Source organism: Lepidothrix coronata, unplaced genomic scaffold, assembly GCF_001604755.1.
Source record: "Lepidothrix coronata isolate B3197 unplaced genomic scaffold, Lepidothrix_coronata-1.0 Scaffold119, whole genome shotgun sequence".
NCBI lineage: Eukaryota > Metazoa > Chordata > Aves > Passeriformes > Pipridae > Lepidothrix > Lepidothrix coronata.
This window is the reverse complement of record NW_016690299.1, coordinates 827,696-840,897: the sequence shown is the minus strand read 5'-3', so window position 1 is coordinate 840,897 and position 13,202 is coordinate 827,696. Positions and strand designations below refer to the sequence as shown.

Here is a 13,202-nt window from a genome sequence, read left to right as displayed (position 1 = left end):
GGAGGGACGGGAGGCGGCCAAGCCGCCTCCCGTCCCTCCCCTTCGCCCTCGGCGGGTTCCTGGCCCGCCCTTTCCCCTTCGGGCGGCCGCCAAGCCTGAGGTAAATCCCGCTGCTCCTCCCGCCTCTCTTCTCCCTCAGGGCGTTCCCCCACTTCCCTGAGGCGGCGCCATTTTGTCCCTCCCTCAGCGCGGGCGCCTCAAAGCGCCTCAGGAGCCTCCGCCCGAGGGCCTAGGGGAGGGTCTGGAGGCGCCTCCCGGCCCTCCCCTTCCCCCTGGGCGTTTATCCCGGCCCTCCCCTCCTCCCTCCTGGGTCGCTTCCCAGCCCTCCTCTTCGGAGGAGGAGTAGGAGGCGGGTGGGAAAATGGCGGCGGCCGCGGGTCCGGCGCAGCCCTGGAGCGCGGAGGAGCTGCGGAGCGAGGCGCTGGCCAAGAAGGAGATCATCAAATTCCTGCAGGAGCACGCGGCGCAGGCGGTGAGTTCGTGGGGAAATCTAAATAGTTTGGAGCGCGCGTGCAGTGCGTTTTTGGAGTGGGCGTTTCACGGCTCGCACTCGTGTGTCTGGCAGTTCCTGGCGGAGCACAAGCTGCTGGGGCAGGTGAAGAACGTGGCGAAGACGGCGAATAAGGAGCAGCTCATCGCGGCTTACACGCAGCTTTTCCACACGCAGGTGAGGGGACGAGGAGGGGGGAACGGAGCTGGGGGGGGTGGTCCTGTGGGGGTTGATGGTTGATGGATTTGGCTCTTCATCCTCCCCCCTCAGCGGTTCAAGGGCACGGACGGCGCGGAGAAGGCGGCGGAGAAGGCGAAGCCGGCCAAGGCGGAGGAGGCCAAGGGGAAGGCGGTGAAGGCTGAGGAGGCTGTGGAGGAGGTTTGTGCGACACTCCCACCTCGTGTTTGTCGTGTGGGAAAACCAAATTAACCAGGTCCCCTGTCTCAGGATGAGGGTTAGGTTGGGTATCAGGGAAAGGTTCTTCCCCCAGAGGGTGGTGGGGCACTGAACAGGCTCCCCAGGGCAGTGGGCACGGCCCCAAGGCTGCCAGAGCTCAAGGAGCATTTGGATGATCCTCTCAGGCACATGGTTTGACTCTTGGGGTGTCCAGGGATTGGACTGGATGATCCTTGTGGATCCCTTCCAACCCAGGATTCTCCAAAGACCTGGTTACAGCAAGAACTCTGGTGTTTGCACCCTGCCTTAACCTTAATGTGCTGCATTTTCCCCATACATTCCAGCCCTGCAGTTACCCACGAACACGCCCTTCACTAACAGTGCATGTCTTCTTCAATCCCTTAAACTAAGTGCTTGTTCCATCTCAAACATGGTTGATCTGAAGCTATTTAACCCACCAGTCACAACGCTTATTTTTACAACCTCAGGGGCCACCAAAGTATACAAAATCCATTTTAAAGAAGGGCGATAAAACCAACTTCCCGAAGAAAGGAGACACTGTGCACTGCTGGTACACGGGAAAGCTGCAGGACGGGACAGTCTTCGATACCAATATTCAATCAAGTAAGGTCATACACAGATGGGTGCACAGAGAAACCGTTTGGGGTTTGCTGCAGGCACTCGTAGGGTGCATTAACTGGGCTCCTTGAGCAGATCTGGGCAGGTGTTTGCCTCTGGAAGTGTCCCTGTGGGATTCCTGACAAACTGCTTTGTTGTTGAGCTGCCGGGATGTCCCTGAGCCCCCTCCCGGATCCTGATTTTCCATGAGGTAAGGCAGGGCAGTATTTTAGGAGTGGCTAGTGTCAAGTGACACTGCTGCATCCTGCCAGCCCTCCCTTCTGGCATTCTCCAGGCCTGGGAATGTGAAAAGCAGGGAGTTAATCAGGGCTGAAAATACTTGAGGGGAGAGATGGAGCTCCCCTCTCCTATGGAACTCGAGCACCAGCAGTGTCCTGAGTTTCTCTAAATAAACATGTCAGTGTCCTTCTCTAGTAAATCCTTAAACGTGGAGGCACTGGAATGAGAGGGATTTGAGTACTCTGGTGTTTTTGTGACACATCAGAGGGGTTAGGAGTATGAAATCCTGCAGTACTAGAAAGGCTTTTCCAAAGTGTGTCCCACGCTCAGAGGAACAGTATTCCAGAGTCACTGGAATGCTGTCTGGGACTTCTTGTACTTGTTTTATGTTCCCTTTTGACTTCTGGTTCCTTAATGTGTTTGTGACTTGTACTGTCACCTTTATTAATTCAGAAATGAGTCTTTGGGGTTTGAAAGATGCTCATCAGCTTTAGCTCTTGGTGCAGCTCGAACAGTGAACGATGGCTTTGGTGCACAGCACTGAATATTAAAATAATATTATAATGTTATAATAACATAAACACTAAAAAAATAATATAATAAAATGATAAGAATGTATATTTATTTCTCATATGTATTTATAATTGTAGACAGCAGTGTGGTGTGTGCTGGAGTGATGTTAAAGCAAAGCAACACAAAACTCTCTTCCAGGCTCAAAGAAGAAAAAAGCAGCCAAGCCCTTGAGTTTCAAGGTTGGCGTAGGAAAAGTGATCCGAGGTGTAAGTACAGCATTGACAGCTCCCTCAGAATTCCAAAGGAGTTTCCTTCCCTGTGATTTATGACTGGGGTGCAGTTTTTGAGCTGCTGTTCTGTTCCTCGTGGAGGTAAAAATGCAACTTGCAAGGGTTTACACGGGCAGGATGTCCCATTATCCTGTGTCATTCCCCTGGGTAGCAGCGTGTGGAAAACACTCTGTGTTCCCTGGGACAAGCCCAGCCTCCTGCTCCTGTCAGTCTGCTCTGAGGCTGCCGGGATTCCTCTCCTCCTGTCCCTGTTCCCTGGGAGCAGAGCCCGACCCCCCCGGCTCCCCCCTCCTGTCAGGGGGTTGCAGAGCCAGAAGGTCCCCCCTGAGCCTCCTTTTCTCCAGGCTGAGCAGGAAAAAGCCCTTTCTGAGGGCCGGGACTGGCCCTGGGAAGGGGGCAGTGTCCCTGGGCAGTGTCCCTGGGCAGTGTCCCTGGCCCGTGTCCAGTGCTGCAGGAGCTGCAGCTGTCCAGGTTTATCCCTGTCTCCCTGAGCTGGAATCTGGCGCTGCAGGAGCCGCTCGTGGGGACACTGGGAAGGGAGTGAGTCCTGGGGAGGGACAGGCACTACTGAATCTGGGTCTGGAACAGCCTGGAACAAGCACGGATCCACTGATGCAGGGCGGCTGGGCTGCCCCATCCCTGGCACTGTGCGAGGCCAGGCTGGACCGGGCTTGGAGCAGCCTGGGCTCGTGGAGGTGTGGGATTGGTGGGAATCCCTAGGAGCACACGGAAAGGCTGGGAAGTGCAGCTGTGGTGACACCCTGCTGTGCTGTCCTTGCAGTGGGATGAAGCCCTGCTGACCATGAGCAAAGGAGAGAAGGCCCAGCTGGAAATCGAGCCCGAGTGGGCCTACGGGAAGAAGGGGCAGCCTGATGCCAAGTATCCTTGTACAGAAACCTGGGAATGCTGGGTGGGGTGAAGTGCTGGGACAGGGATGTAATGGGGGTGGTTCACTCATTACAGCAGGCTCAGAATATTCCCACTCTGAGGAAATTCAGTGCACTTGGAGGGTGGGTGGGATTGTCCTTTTGTTTGGAACTAAACCTTGTGCAGGGAGAACTTGCTGCTGTTTTCCACCTGCATTTTTAGTCCATCTGAGCTTCCAAATAAGCTTCTAAATGCTTATTACTGACAGGGATACAAACCAGTGGAGTAGGGAAGCAGGAGGAGTGACCTGTAGGGTAACAGCAGTTAAATTTGGTTCTGGTTCTGGGATACAACTGGAGTACGGGATGGAGGGGGGGATCCTGCAGTGTTTTACACATTCATGTTCTTTTCCCAGTGCTTTGGGAGGAAGAGGTTGTTCCCTGGTGCTGGAATCCTGTAATCCCAAGGGCTGCCTGGACACTGTTCTCCCCTGTAGCACAACAGGACAGACTCCCAAACCTGGAGACCAGGCTTAGGGAATGAGGAGCAGGGTGTGTTAGTGGGGGTGCATCCATGGAACTGGCCCTGCGTGTCCCTGACAGCTCGTGCTGGGCAGCAGTGCAGGATCCAGCCCAGTGCTGGATCCAGGATGTCCCAAGGCCAGTGACACCACAGGGACACAGGAGATCGGCTGTGAGTCCCTGCCCAGGGAGGGACGGGGAGCTGGAGGATTTGGGGTGTTTTAGGCTTCCTTAACGTGCCCCCCAGGATTCCCCCGAACGCAAAGCTCTTCTTTGAAGTGGAGCTGGTGGACATCGAGTGAGGAGTGAATTCCCCTTGCTGCTGGGAACCCAGGGACTGGTGTTGGGGATCCAGTTCCAGCCTGGCCCTGTGGAAAGGGAGCGCTGTCCCTGCCCCTCTGTACAGTGACACCACTAAACCAGTTTGTACCCTCGGTGCCGTCCCTTCTTTGTGTCTGAGCTCCCCCACCCTCCCCTGGCGGGGCTGCAGGGCCACAGGGGTGCTGTGGAATTCCACAGCATTCCCGCTCCTCTTCAGAGGTATCAATACCAGTGTCAGGCACTCTGCTCCCAGAGATCCAGGCGTTCCCAGGGCATCCCTGTGCCACAGCCCTTCCTCGGAACACCACGTGTTCCTACTCCCGGCTCGACCACCGAGGCAATCCAAGAAGGCTCAGAGCACGGCTGAATTCCTTGCTTTTATTACAAAAATGGGAATGATCACTTTGATCAAAATGAAAAAAGTTTTGCTCACACTGTGTACATGAAAAACTCCAAATACAAAAACCATCCCAAACACAGTTTGTGCTTTTTAGAAAAGAACCAAGGGGGTTTTGCCCCACGGGTGAATTCCTGACCCCACAGCTCTGCCAAGGCCTCCAGCCCCGCTCCAGGGTCAATCCCAGCACAGTGCCCGGCTTGGGAAAGCTGTGGTGGCAGTTGGGGTGGGAGCAGGACGGCCTTGGCTCCAGCTCTGGGGCAAAACCAACCCAAAGGGCCCCAGCTTCACCCACCCAATCTATGGAATCCTGGGACTGACGGGAATTCCTCCGAAAGCTCCATAAATTAGTGCAGGGAATTAAAAAAACGCATTTATGGTAAATGAGAATTGTACAGAGACCATTTATCGGTTACCAGCACACAACTCTTCACACGTACCCCGTGAGCAGCAGCTCGGGTCACATGCAGAGGACCCGCAGCAGGTGGCACAACAGTTCTTTCACAGCCCAAAGTTAGAAAAATATATCTTTTTTTATTCCATCTCTGTCGATCTGCAGCACAGTGAACAGGCTCAGGTGGTGTGGTAATACTGTCCGTAATTCCAGGCGTTCTGGTAGTTGTACTGCAAACACAGCGGGAGGGGCTCAGCCAGTGTCCCTGAGCAGCACAGACCACCCCACACCGCTCCCACTGCTCCCAGCCGGGCACAGCACCCTTGGCAATGAGGGACAACGGCCCTGCTCCCCCAGGAGGGATTTGTCTGCTTCCTGGAGCAGGATGTGGAAGGCAGGCAGGGATCTGTGATCACAGTGATCATGGAATACCCTGAGCTGGAAGGGACCCACAAGGACCATCCAGTCCAAGCCCTGGCCCAGGACACCCCAACAATCCCCCCCTGTGCCCCAGAGGATCATCCAAACCCTCCTGGAGCTCTGGCAGCCTTGGGGCTGTGCCCACTGCCCTGGGGAGCCTGGGCAGTGCCAACCACCCTCGGGGGGAAGAACCTTGTCCTGAGATCCAACCTGACCCTGCCCTGACACAGCTCCAAGTCTGCCATTCCTGCAGTTCTGTGTGTGAACATTTGGGGCATTTTTCCTGCCTAGTGCTGGACAGTTTCTCAGCTGGATGAGACTGGGAAGAGCACTGAACCTCGATGGGATTTAGGCATCCAATCCATTCCCAAACCACAGCTACCCCAGGGGCTGGTGGTTTGTGCCTCAGCTCCATCCCTGCTCTGCCCAGCTCTGCCCGGTCTAAACACCAGTTTTCACTAAACCACTTCAACACAACTTCCATGGATCTAAAAGACACGTGGATGTGGCATGTGGGGACAGGGGTTAGTGGTGGCCGTGGCAGTGCTGGGGGTGGTTGGCCCAACCTCAACCATTCTATTCCAAACTGCCATGCCACAAAGGAACAGCGAGCTCCATGTCCCCCTGGGCTGCCCCTGCCCCTGCCCCTGCAGCACACCCCGGTTACCTGGTACCAGGCGTTGTAGTTGTAGGCCGCCTGGTTCACCTGCATGTCCCCGTCCATCAGCTGCGCCGACGCCAGGGCTGGGTCCTCCGTCAGCATCTTCTTCTCGTCCGGCTCCTCGGAGCTGGGGGGGAAAAACAGCTTGGAATTGGCATCCTGGATAAACTGGGGAAGTCTCGTTTGGGAAGTGTTAGATCTCGTTAAACAGCATTTCCCAGCTGGGCACCCTGTCCAAGCAGGGACATGGGATCGTTTAGGGAAGGGCAGTGGTGCCTCAGAACAGCCTGGGTTTAAACTGTTCTGGTCCCCCCACTGAGACAGCAATGCAGGTTTCTGCTCAGAGACCCAGTTATTTACCAGCCCTGTTTAGCTCTCCTGTGAAATACAACTCAAAAAGTTCTTTTCCAGTAAATGTTTCCATCCCTAGAAGTGTCCAAGGCCAGGCTGGATGGGGCTTGGAGCAACGTGGGCTAGTGGAAGGTGTCCCATGGCAGGGAGTGGCACTGGATGGGCTTTAAGGTCCTTTCCCACCCAACCCACTCCATGATTCTGTGAATATTTAATCCAGCAGTACAGCTCTAATTAGTGCACACTTTAAATGATTTTAAAAAGTGATTTTGTTCCTGCACCAGTGGGGTTAAAGCCTCAAAATACCTGTATATCCATTCAGAGACTAAATAACCCCCCAGTGTCTGAGGCTGTTCTCTGGACTTTTCCAGAGCACTCCCACATTGCTGTGTCCCAGCTGCAGCCTGAGGTGGGTGTGTGTCCCCAGGGGTGTCACAGTGTGTGTGTGTGCCCCAGGGAGTGTCCCCAGGGGTGTCACAGTGTGTGTATTGTCCCCAGAGGTGTCACAGTGTGTCCCCAGGGATGTCACAGTGTGTGTATGTGTGTGTCCCCAGGGGTGTCACAGTATGTGTGTGTTCATGTGTGTGTGTGTTTCCCCAGGGCTGTCCCAGTGTGTTCCCAGGCATGTCCCAGAGTGTACTGTCCCCAGGGCTGTCCCAGTGTGTCCCCAGGGCTGTCCCAGTGTGTCCCCAGGGCTGTCCCAGTGTGCTCCCAGGAGTGTGTCCTGTCCCCAGGGCTGTCCCCCCTACCCGTTCTCCGCCCGTCTCTTCAGCGTCTCCTGCTCCTTCAGCAGTGCCTGGTGTTCATCATAAGCGTCCAGGAGCCTGGGGGGACAGGGGGATCAAACCCTGCTCACCACTGTCACCACAGCATTTCCCACCCCTGAGCAATCAGCTTAAAATCTCTGCTTCAAACTGTAGAAGTACAACATTCTAAACCAAACCCCACCACAAATTTCAAGGAGTGATCCACCGCGAGAGGGGAAAGCCAAAAGGCTCAGTTTGATTCCACAGCAGCTCAAATTCCCAACTTGCTCAACGTTCCTCACACTTGATGCAGTTTTTATGAAGTTCCTTTATAGAGGAGTTTTCCAGAAGTTACTTGTGATTCTGCTGCTCCTTCAGTGCCTGCTCACGATCCACAGCAGGACTGAGATTTGGGAATCAACATTTCAACACCAGAAATTAGTATTGGGCAAAACTATTCCAATCCCAAAGCAGCACCTGCAGCCTTTTGTCCATCCAGCATGGGAAGAACAAGGATGTTCAGTGCTGCACAGAACAGTCCTGGCTAAAATTCCCACAAATAGTCAGATACCCTTTCCTCTGCTGCATCCAGATTTCCCCACAAAACCTGCTGCTTCTGTCAATACTGCTCTGGGTGAAAACAGTGTCTCGTGCTCATTCTGTGCTCTGGGGTTATTTGGGAGCTGCAAAGCTCACTGGGTCTGGCCTGTCCCGGATCCCAGACCTGCAGTGAGTGGCTGCCATGCAGAGGCAGCAGGATTTAAGGACAGATGCTGTTAAAAACATACAGAGCAGAAAAACTTAACTCATGGTTAGTCCTGACGAGTTACTGAGCTGCAAAATGTAAATAAAAACAGGAGCTTGTTTTACAGAGGAAAAAGTATATGTAGTGTTGATTTAAAAACAAGCATTGCTGGTGTATCCTCCCATATAAGTGTAAATAGGGCTGAACATGGAAAAATCCCACCAGGGCAGTTTTGGAAACCTCAAGCAGCAGCTCCCAGGGAACAGTCTCAAATGACACTTGTGTCACAGACATGTCACCTCCTCTTTGGGGAGCACCTGCCTTCACAGGGCTTAGCAAGGGGAAACTACAGTAAGACCTGACAGGCAGTAAGACCTGGACCTCGCTCTGTGAGGTGTTGGGCATTTCAGAAAAGAAGGGATAATTTTCTGAAAAGAGATTCCTGTTTAAAAATCTATTCCTACTCAAAAATCTATTCCTTCTCAAAAATCTATTCCTTCTCAAAAATCTATTCCTTTTTAAAACCTGGAATTTGGTTTAGAAAAGCCACTGTCCCTTAGCCAAGGGCACAAAGGAAACCATTTCAGAGATGCCACCAAGCCACCCCTGCCCAACTCCTCCCAGTGCTGTCTCAGTGATCCCACCACACACAGCACATCTTACTTGTTCACATCAGACCCAAAATCTTCCAGGAACTCCACTTTTCTCTGGGAGAAGGTGATCCTCATTTTGATAGACAAGGCTCCATGGACAGCCTTGTCAAAGCAGCTCAGGATGTTCTCCTCGTTCTGCTTCAGGTCCCCACTGTACTCCATCTCCAGCAGGTTCAGGTACAGTTTGGTGTTTTCCTGTGCAAAGGGTGTGTCAGAAGGTGCACCCCTGGCCCAGCAGGTATTCCACACTCAGTGTGTGTCACCAGTCACACACCACAACACCCACACCACAAATACACACAGTGACAGGCACCAAAGAGCCTTCCCTTCCCCCCTGGGCTGGTTTGTGTCACAGACAACCAGAGGTGATCTACAGCACAAACCCAGGGCTGGCACTTTGCTCACAGCACCTGCAGTGCCAGGTATTCCTGTGCTCACACAAACCCACCCCCCAGTACTGCCCACACCAATCCTGTTCACCCTGAGAGGTGAACACACTGACAGCAGCTAAGATTCTAAGGAGGATGAAGGGATGAAGCACACTGTGCTTCTGATGAGAGAAAAGAGTGCAAACTTCAGATTTGGGAATGTGGCAACATCAGTTTAGAGGGACTGTTGTCTCCATGCAGTAATGGGACATTACATACAGTTACAACTCCTGTCATCACCGTTGCCATGATTTTAAAACACGGTTCAGAAAGAGAGAAAAGCAGCGGGGTGGGTTGGGTTTTTGGTACGACAGCGAGAGGGAACACATACTTTGTCAAGTTCTATGGCTTCTGACAGCACTTTTCTTGCCTTTGGCAGGTTCTTCTGCACTTTGAAGAGGTGCCTGGCCAGTTTGATGGCATAGAAGGAGGCCTCAGTGATGGACTTGGCGTTCCTGACAGCGTCCTCCAGCAGGAGCTCGGCCTCCTCCATGTTGCCGTGCCTGCGCTCCAGGCTCACCCTGCGCAGGCGGATCATGGCCAGCCCCAGGATACACTCCTCAAAGGTCTTCAGGATCCTCCTGGCCTCCTCAATGTTGCCTGCAACACCAGCAGAGATGGTTTCAGACACGAGAGACCCAAGAGGCTGCCAGAAGCAGCCCCCCCGCCCAGGCTGAGGCTGCCCTTACCCTGCTGCTCCTCGAAGGCCGCCCACAGCATGTGCACCATGGGCTTCTTGGGCAGGTGGATGGTGCAGGCCCTGCTGTACACGTGCCTCACGCCCTCAATGCTGTGGTTCTCCATGTATTTGGCATACTAGAGTTGGAAACAGAGCAGAGACAGCCCAATTTAAAGCTTGCATTTGCCTCTAAAAACATGCCAGAACGATAAAATTCTTTTGTTTAAACCCATTCAGCACCTTTATGGAACCACTAGACTAGTTTCTGTAAGGAAGGACGTAGAGAGGCAACGCAGTTGGCAAATGCAGCAGTCAAATCTGGTTGCAAGCAGACCATCTCCTAATGCAACAGATATAGTTATAGATGAACAACGTTCCACAGGGTACAAGGGTTAGTCACCAGGTCAGGTGTGCACTCAGGACAGCTGTGAGCTGCTTCCCTTACCTTGATCCAGAAGTCCTCATAGAGGGCACATGAAATGACACATCTCTCAAAGAGGACCACGACTCGCTCGTGAGTGCCATTCTCTATCTCAAACTCTAAGTACTCTTTCCAGTTTTTCAGCTGAATTTTCTCCAGAGGTTTTACATGAAAGTAAGGCCTCTTGATCTGCAAGAGTCACAGGACCAACAGGTGACTTAGGGACACACACCAGGGGCACTCACACAACCGACAGCCACACAGCACTCAACCAACACCAGTCAATGATCAGGGCTCCGGTGACACCCCACCAGCTGCTCACACCAGGGTCACCCCAGCATGGACCCAGGGATTCACTGACAGGGACAGCCCACTGGAACATTGCTTTCCTAGAAAGCTTTTTGAGTGGCAGGGTTTACAGGTGCTGGGAAAGAACCCCAAGTGGGTAATCCCTTGCCAACCTGTAACAGTGACATTATAAACAACAGTGAATATTCTCCATGGCCACCCATACAAGTAAAGCACTGTCACACATCCAGCCCACAAATCAAACTCAAAACCAGGCTGAGAATCATGACAAGAAATGACAGAGCACTGAACTGAACTTCCCATTCAACATTTACATCCAGCTGGTTATGCCAAGTCCATGAGTTTGGCAAGATCATGTTTTCATTGATGGCTACAACGGTGGGACAGAGCCCAGAACAGACAATTTAAACACTGCTCTGCTTGAATTTAAATGGCTTTGTCTGGCACCCTGCCAGAGATCCTTGGCTCTTCCTCACCATCTTTAATTTCACCTGATTATGTCTCTCCTGTACTGCAATCCCCTCCCAGATCCAAACCCACACAAATGGATGAAGGACTTACAATAATCAAGGAGAAACATCGAGTTCTTCAGGGCCACCTGAAATTTAAAGCCAATCCCCCCTTCCTGCTCCTCACTGACCTTTGCTAGAGAACCCAACACTCTCTTGCCATTTTGACCAGCTCACAGGCACCTTGTTCCTGCTAAATAAAACAGGTCTGAGCTGTCCCCAAACCTTTGGTGACATCTCTGCTCACCCACCTCACTTCTGTCCTTTACAGCCACGCTGAACTTTCCGTTTCCAACTCCTCACAGACGCAGCACGTCGGTGCTGCAGAGCAGATGCTCTCTTGGTAGGGGAGCATTGCTTGTGGCCAGGAGCAAGAGGACACCCAGCTTCTCACACATTTCCTGCCCAAAGCCCACAGTTTTAGCTTTCTCCCAGGTTCCACAAATTGGTAGCTCAAGGTTCCCCAAGGCAGGAACCTCAGGACACGCTCTGCCTGCTCTGCTCCCCTCTGCCACAGGGAACTGGCACACAAGTCACTGGTGATGGGATCCCAACTGTGGTTTGGACTTCCTGGGGCTGATGAGGCACCTGGCCCAGTACAATCAAGGGCAACAAAGCACCCACCAGTTCTGACATCACCTGACACATTAGGGAGTCTCTGTAAATCTGTCCCAACTGAGTAATACAATGTGCTCTTTAAAAGAGAAAGTAAATTTAAAACAAGAACCATGTTTGTCAGGAAGAACATAAAGACTGAGGATGAAAACCTCAGGTTGTTTTTTTCAAATGTAATCCAGCTTAAATCTAAAAAGTTGTATATTTGCTGTGATTAAATGATTAGTTTAATTAATTAATTAATACATTACATGTAAGAAGTACATGTTGAGATGGCTACTGCTGGAAAACAAAAGTTGCCTGATTTCAGGTTTAAGTGTGTAATGTTAAAACACAAACCCATACAAATTCCTTTCTCCTTTTAGCACAGGCTTACCTTTCAATTGGAATCACTTCATCCCCTTACGACTGTGAGGCAGCACTAACTCACAGGACTTACTGGCTCAGTAAACAATACTCCCCATTGCCTCTTTCCAAACACCACTTAAAGGTTTCTAAATCAGCTGACAGCTTCCTCTTCACAGGAAAAGTGGTAGAGAAGTGAAACTCTGTTCCAACTGAGTCTGTTCAAAGCCTCTCAGCAGTTTAAGCTAAGGCCCAACTGTTGCACACAATTCCCAGCTCCCAGTCTCGTGTCCAAACCTCTTGCTCACGTTGGCTCACAAACCCCAACTTACCGCTTCCTCAAACGTCCACCTCTTACTGACTTCATGTTCATTGTGGTTAAAGATCTCCTGGTGGATCTCAATGATTCTGTGCCTCATGTTCTCTATCTCAGTGACCAGCTAGAACAGAATTGTTAAGAATGTAACACAGGCAGACACAGTATCCCCTTTGTAACTGCACTGTGTGTCAGCGGTGTGCAGCAATCCGCCCAGATCCATGGAATGCTGCCCTGAGCAGCCAGGGAAGGGCTGGGATAATGCCTGATGGAGCCTTGGCCCTTGGCACACACAACTAAATTGGTTTTCTATCTAATGCTAAAGCTGATCTGAGATTAAAGACGAATTTGGATGCAAGTCAACCTTGGATTCAGCATGTCTGTGTTTCCCCATCAGCAGTTCCTTCAGACAGCTCCAGGCCTTCATGTGCCTGTGACAGCCCTGACCCTGCCCAGACCACTGCTGAGCTTTCTTGGACCCCAGATCCCGATCTGTTAACCTGCAACAACTAACATTCATCCCTGAAGTACTGTGCATCACCCCTTTCCTTTCCTATCTCCACTCCTTCAACACCCATGGCCCTGTTAGCAGTCGAGCCGGAGGGCATGGTGTGCAGGGGATGCCCAGGGGGAGCTGAGGCAGTGCCCCGTGTGCCAGCCCCGGGGACACCCAGCAGAGCTGAGGCAGTGCCCCATGTGCCAGCCCCGGGAACACCCAGGGGAGCTGAGGCAGTGCCCCGTGTGCCAGCCCCGGGGAGCTGAGGCAGTGCCCCGTGTGCCAGCCCCAGCAGAGCTGAGGCAGTGCCCCGAGTGCCAGCCCAGGGGAGCTGAGGCAGTGCCCCGTGTGTGGGCCGTTACCTTGGCGGGGTCGGTGATGTCCTCGGTGCCGCAGGGCAGCTCCTCGGCGGGCTGTTCCTCCCCGCTGTGCCCGTTGGCCGCCGCCAGCTCCCGCCGCAG

The 13,202-nt window shown here is 52.7% G+C and overlaps 3 protein-coding genes across 8 annotated transcripts in view; 1 reads left to right on the top strand and 2 right to left on the bottom strand.

Moving 5' to 3' along the window:
- FANCM (Fanconi anemia complementation group M) overlaps nt 1–171 on the bottom strand; it is a 53,250-nt gene extending 53,079 nt beyond the window's left edge. Inside the window, exon 1 of the mRNA XM_017825434.1 lies at nt 153–171. Coding sequence (XP_017680923.1) covers nt 153–171 — 19 coding nt within the window. The remainder of the gene's footprint in view (nt 1–152) is intronic.
- On the top strand, nt 37–4,369 carry FKBP3 (FK506 binding protein 3). The gene is made up of 7 exons (XM_017825459.1): nt 37–472; nt 566–667; nt 761–868; nt 1,375–1,510; nt 2,456–2,523; nt 3,329–3,426; nt 4,183–4,369. Exons 1-7 carry the CDS (start codon nt 362–364, stop codon nt 4,235–4,237), a joined length of 678 nt encoding a protein of 225 aa, XP_017680948.1. The 5' UTR covers nt 37–361; the 3' UTR covers nt 4,238–4,369.
- Nucleotides 4,370–5,000: 631 nt separating this feature from the next.
- The window catches only part of PRPF39 (pre-mRNA processing factor 39), a 15,734-nt gene continuing 7,532 nt past the window's right edge, over nt 5,001–13,202 (bottom strand). For 4 of the 6 annotated variants that reach the window (XM_017825453.1, XM_017825454.1, XM_017825452.1 and 1 more), the window contains 9 exons: nt 13,104–13,160; nt 12,262–12,369; nt 10,176–10,340; nt 9,741–9,867; nt 9,383–9,651; nt 8,634–8,818; nt 7,229–7,303; nt 6,135–6,255; nt 5,001–5,277 (listed from right to left, as the gene is read on the bottom strand). In XM_017825453.1, coding sequence (XP_017680942.1) covers nt 5,227–5,277; nt 6,135–6,255; nt 7,229–7,303; nt 8,634–8,818; nt 9,383–9,651; nt 9,741–9,867; nt 10,176–10,340; nt 12,262–12,369; nt 13,104–13,160 — 1,158 coding nt within the window. In that variant the 3' untranslated portion in view covers nt 5,001–5,226. The remainder of the gene's footprint in view (nt 5,278–6,134; nt 6,256–7,228; nt 7,304–8,633; nt 8,819–9,382; nt 9,652–9,740; nt 9,868–10,175; nt 10,341–12,261; nt 12,370–13,103; nt 13,161–13,202) is intronic. The other 2 variants (XM_017825455.1, XM_017825458.1) reach the window with 1 other exon arrangement.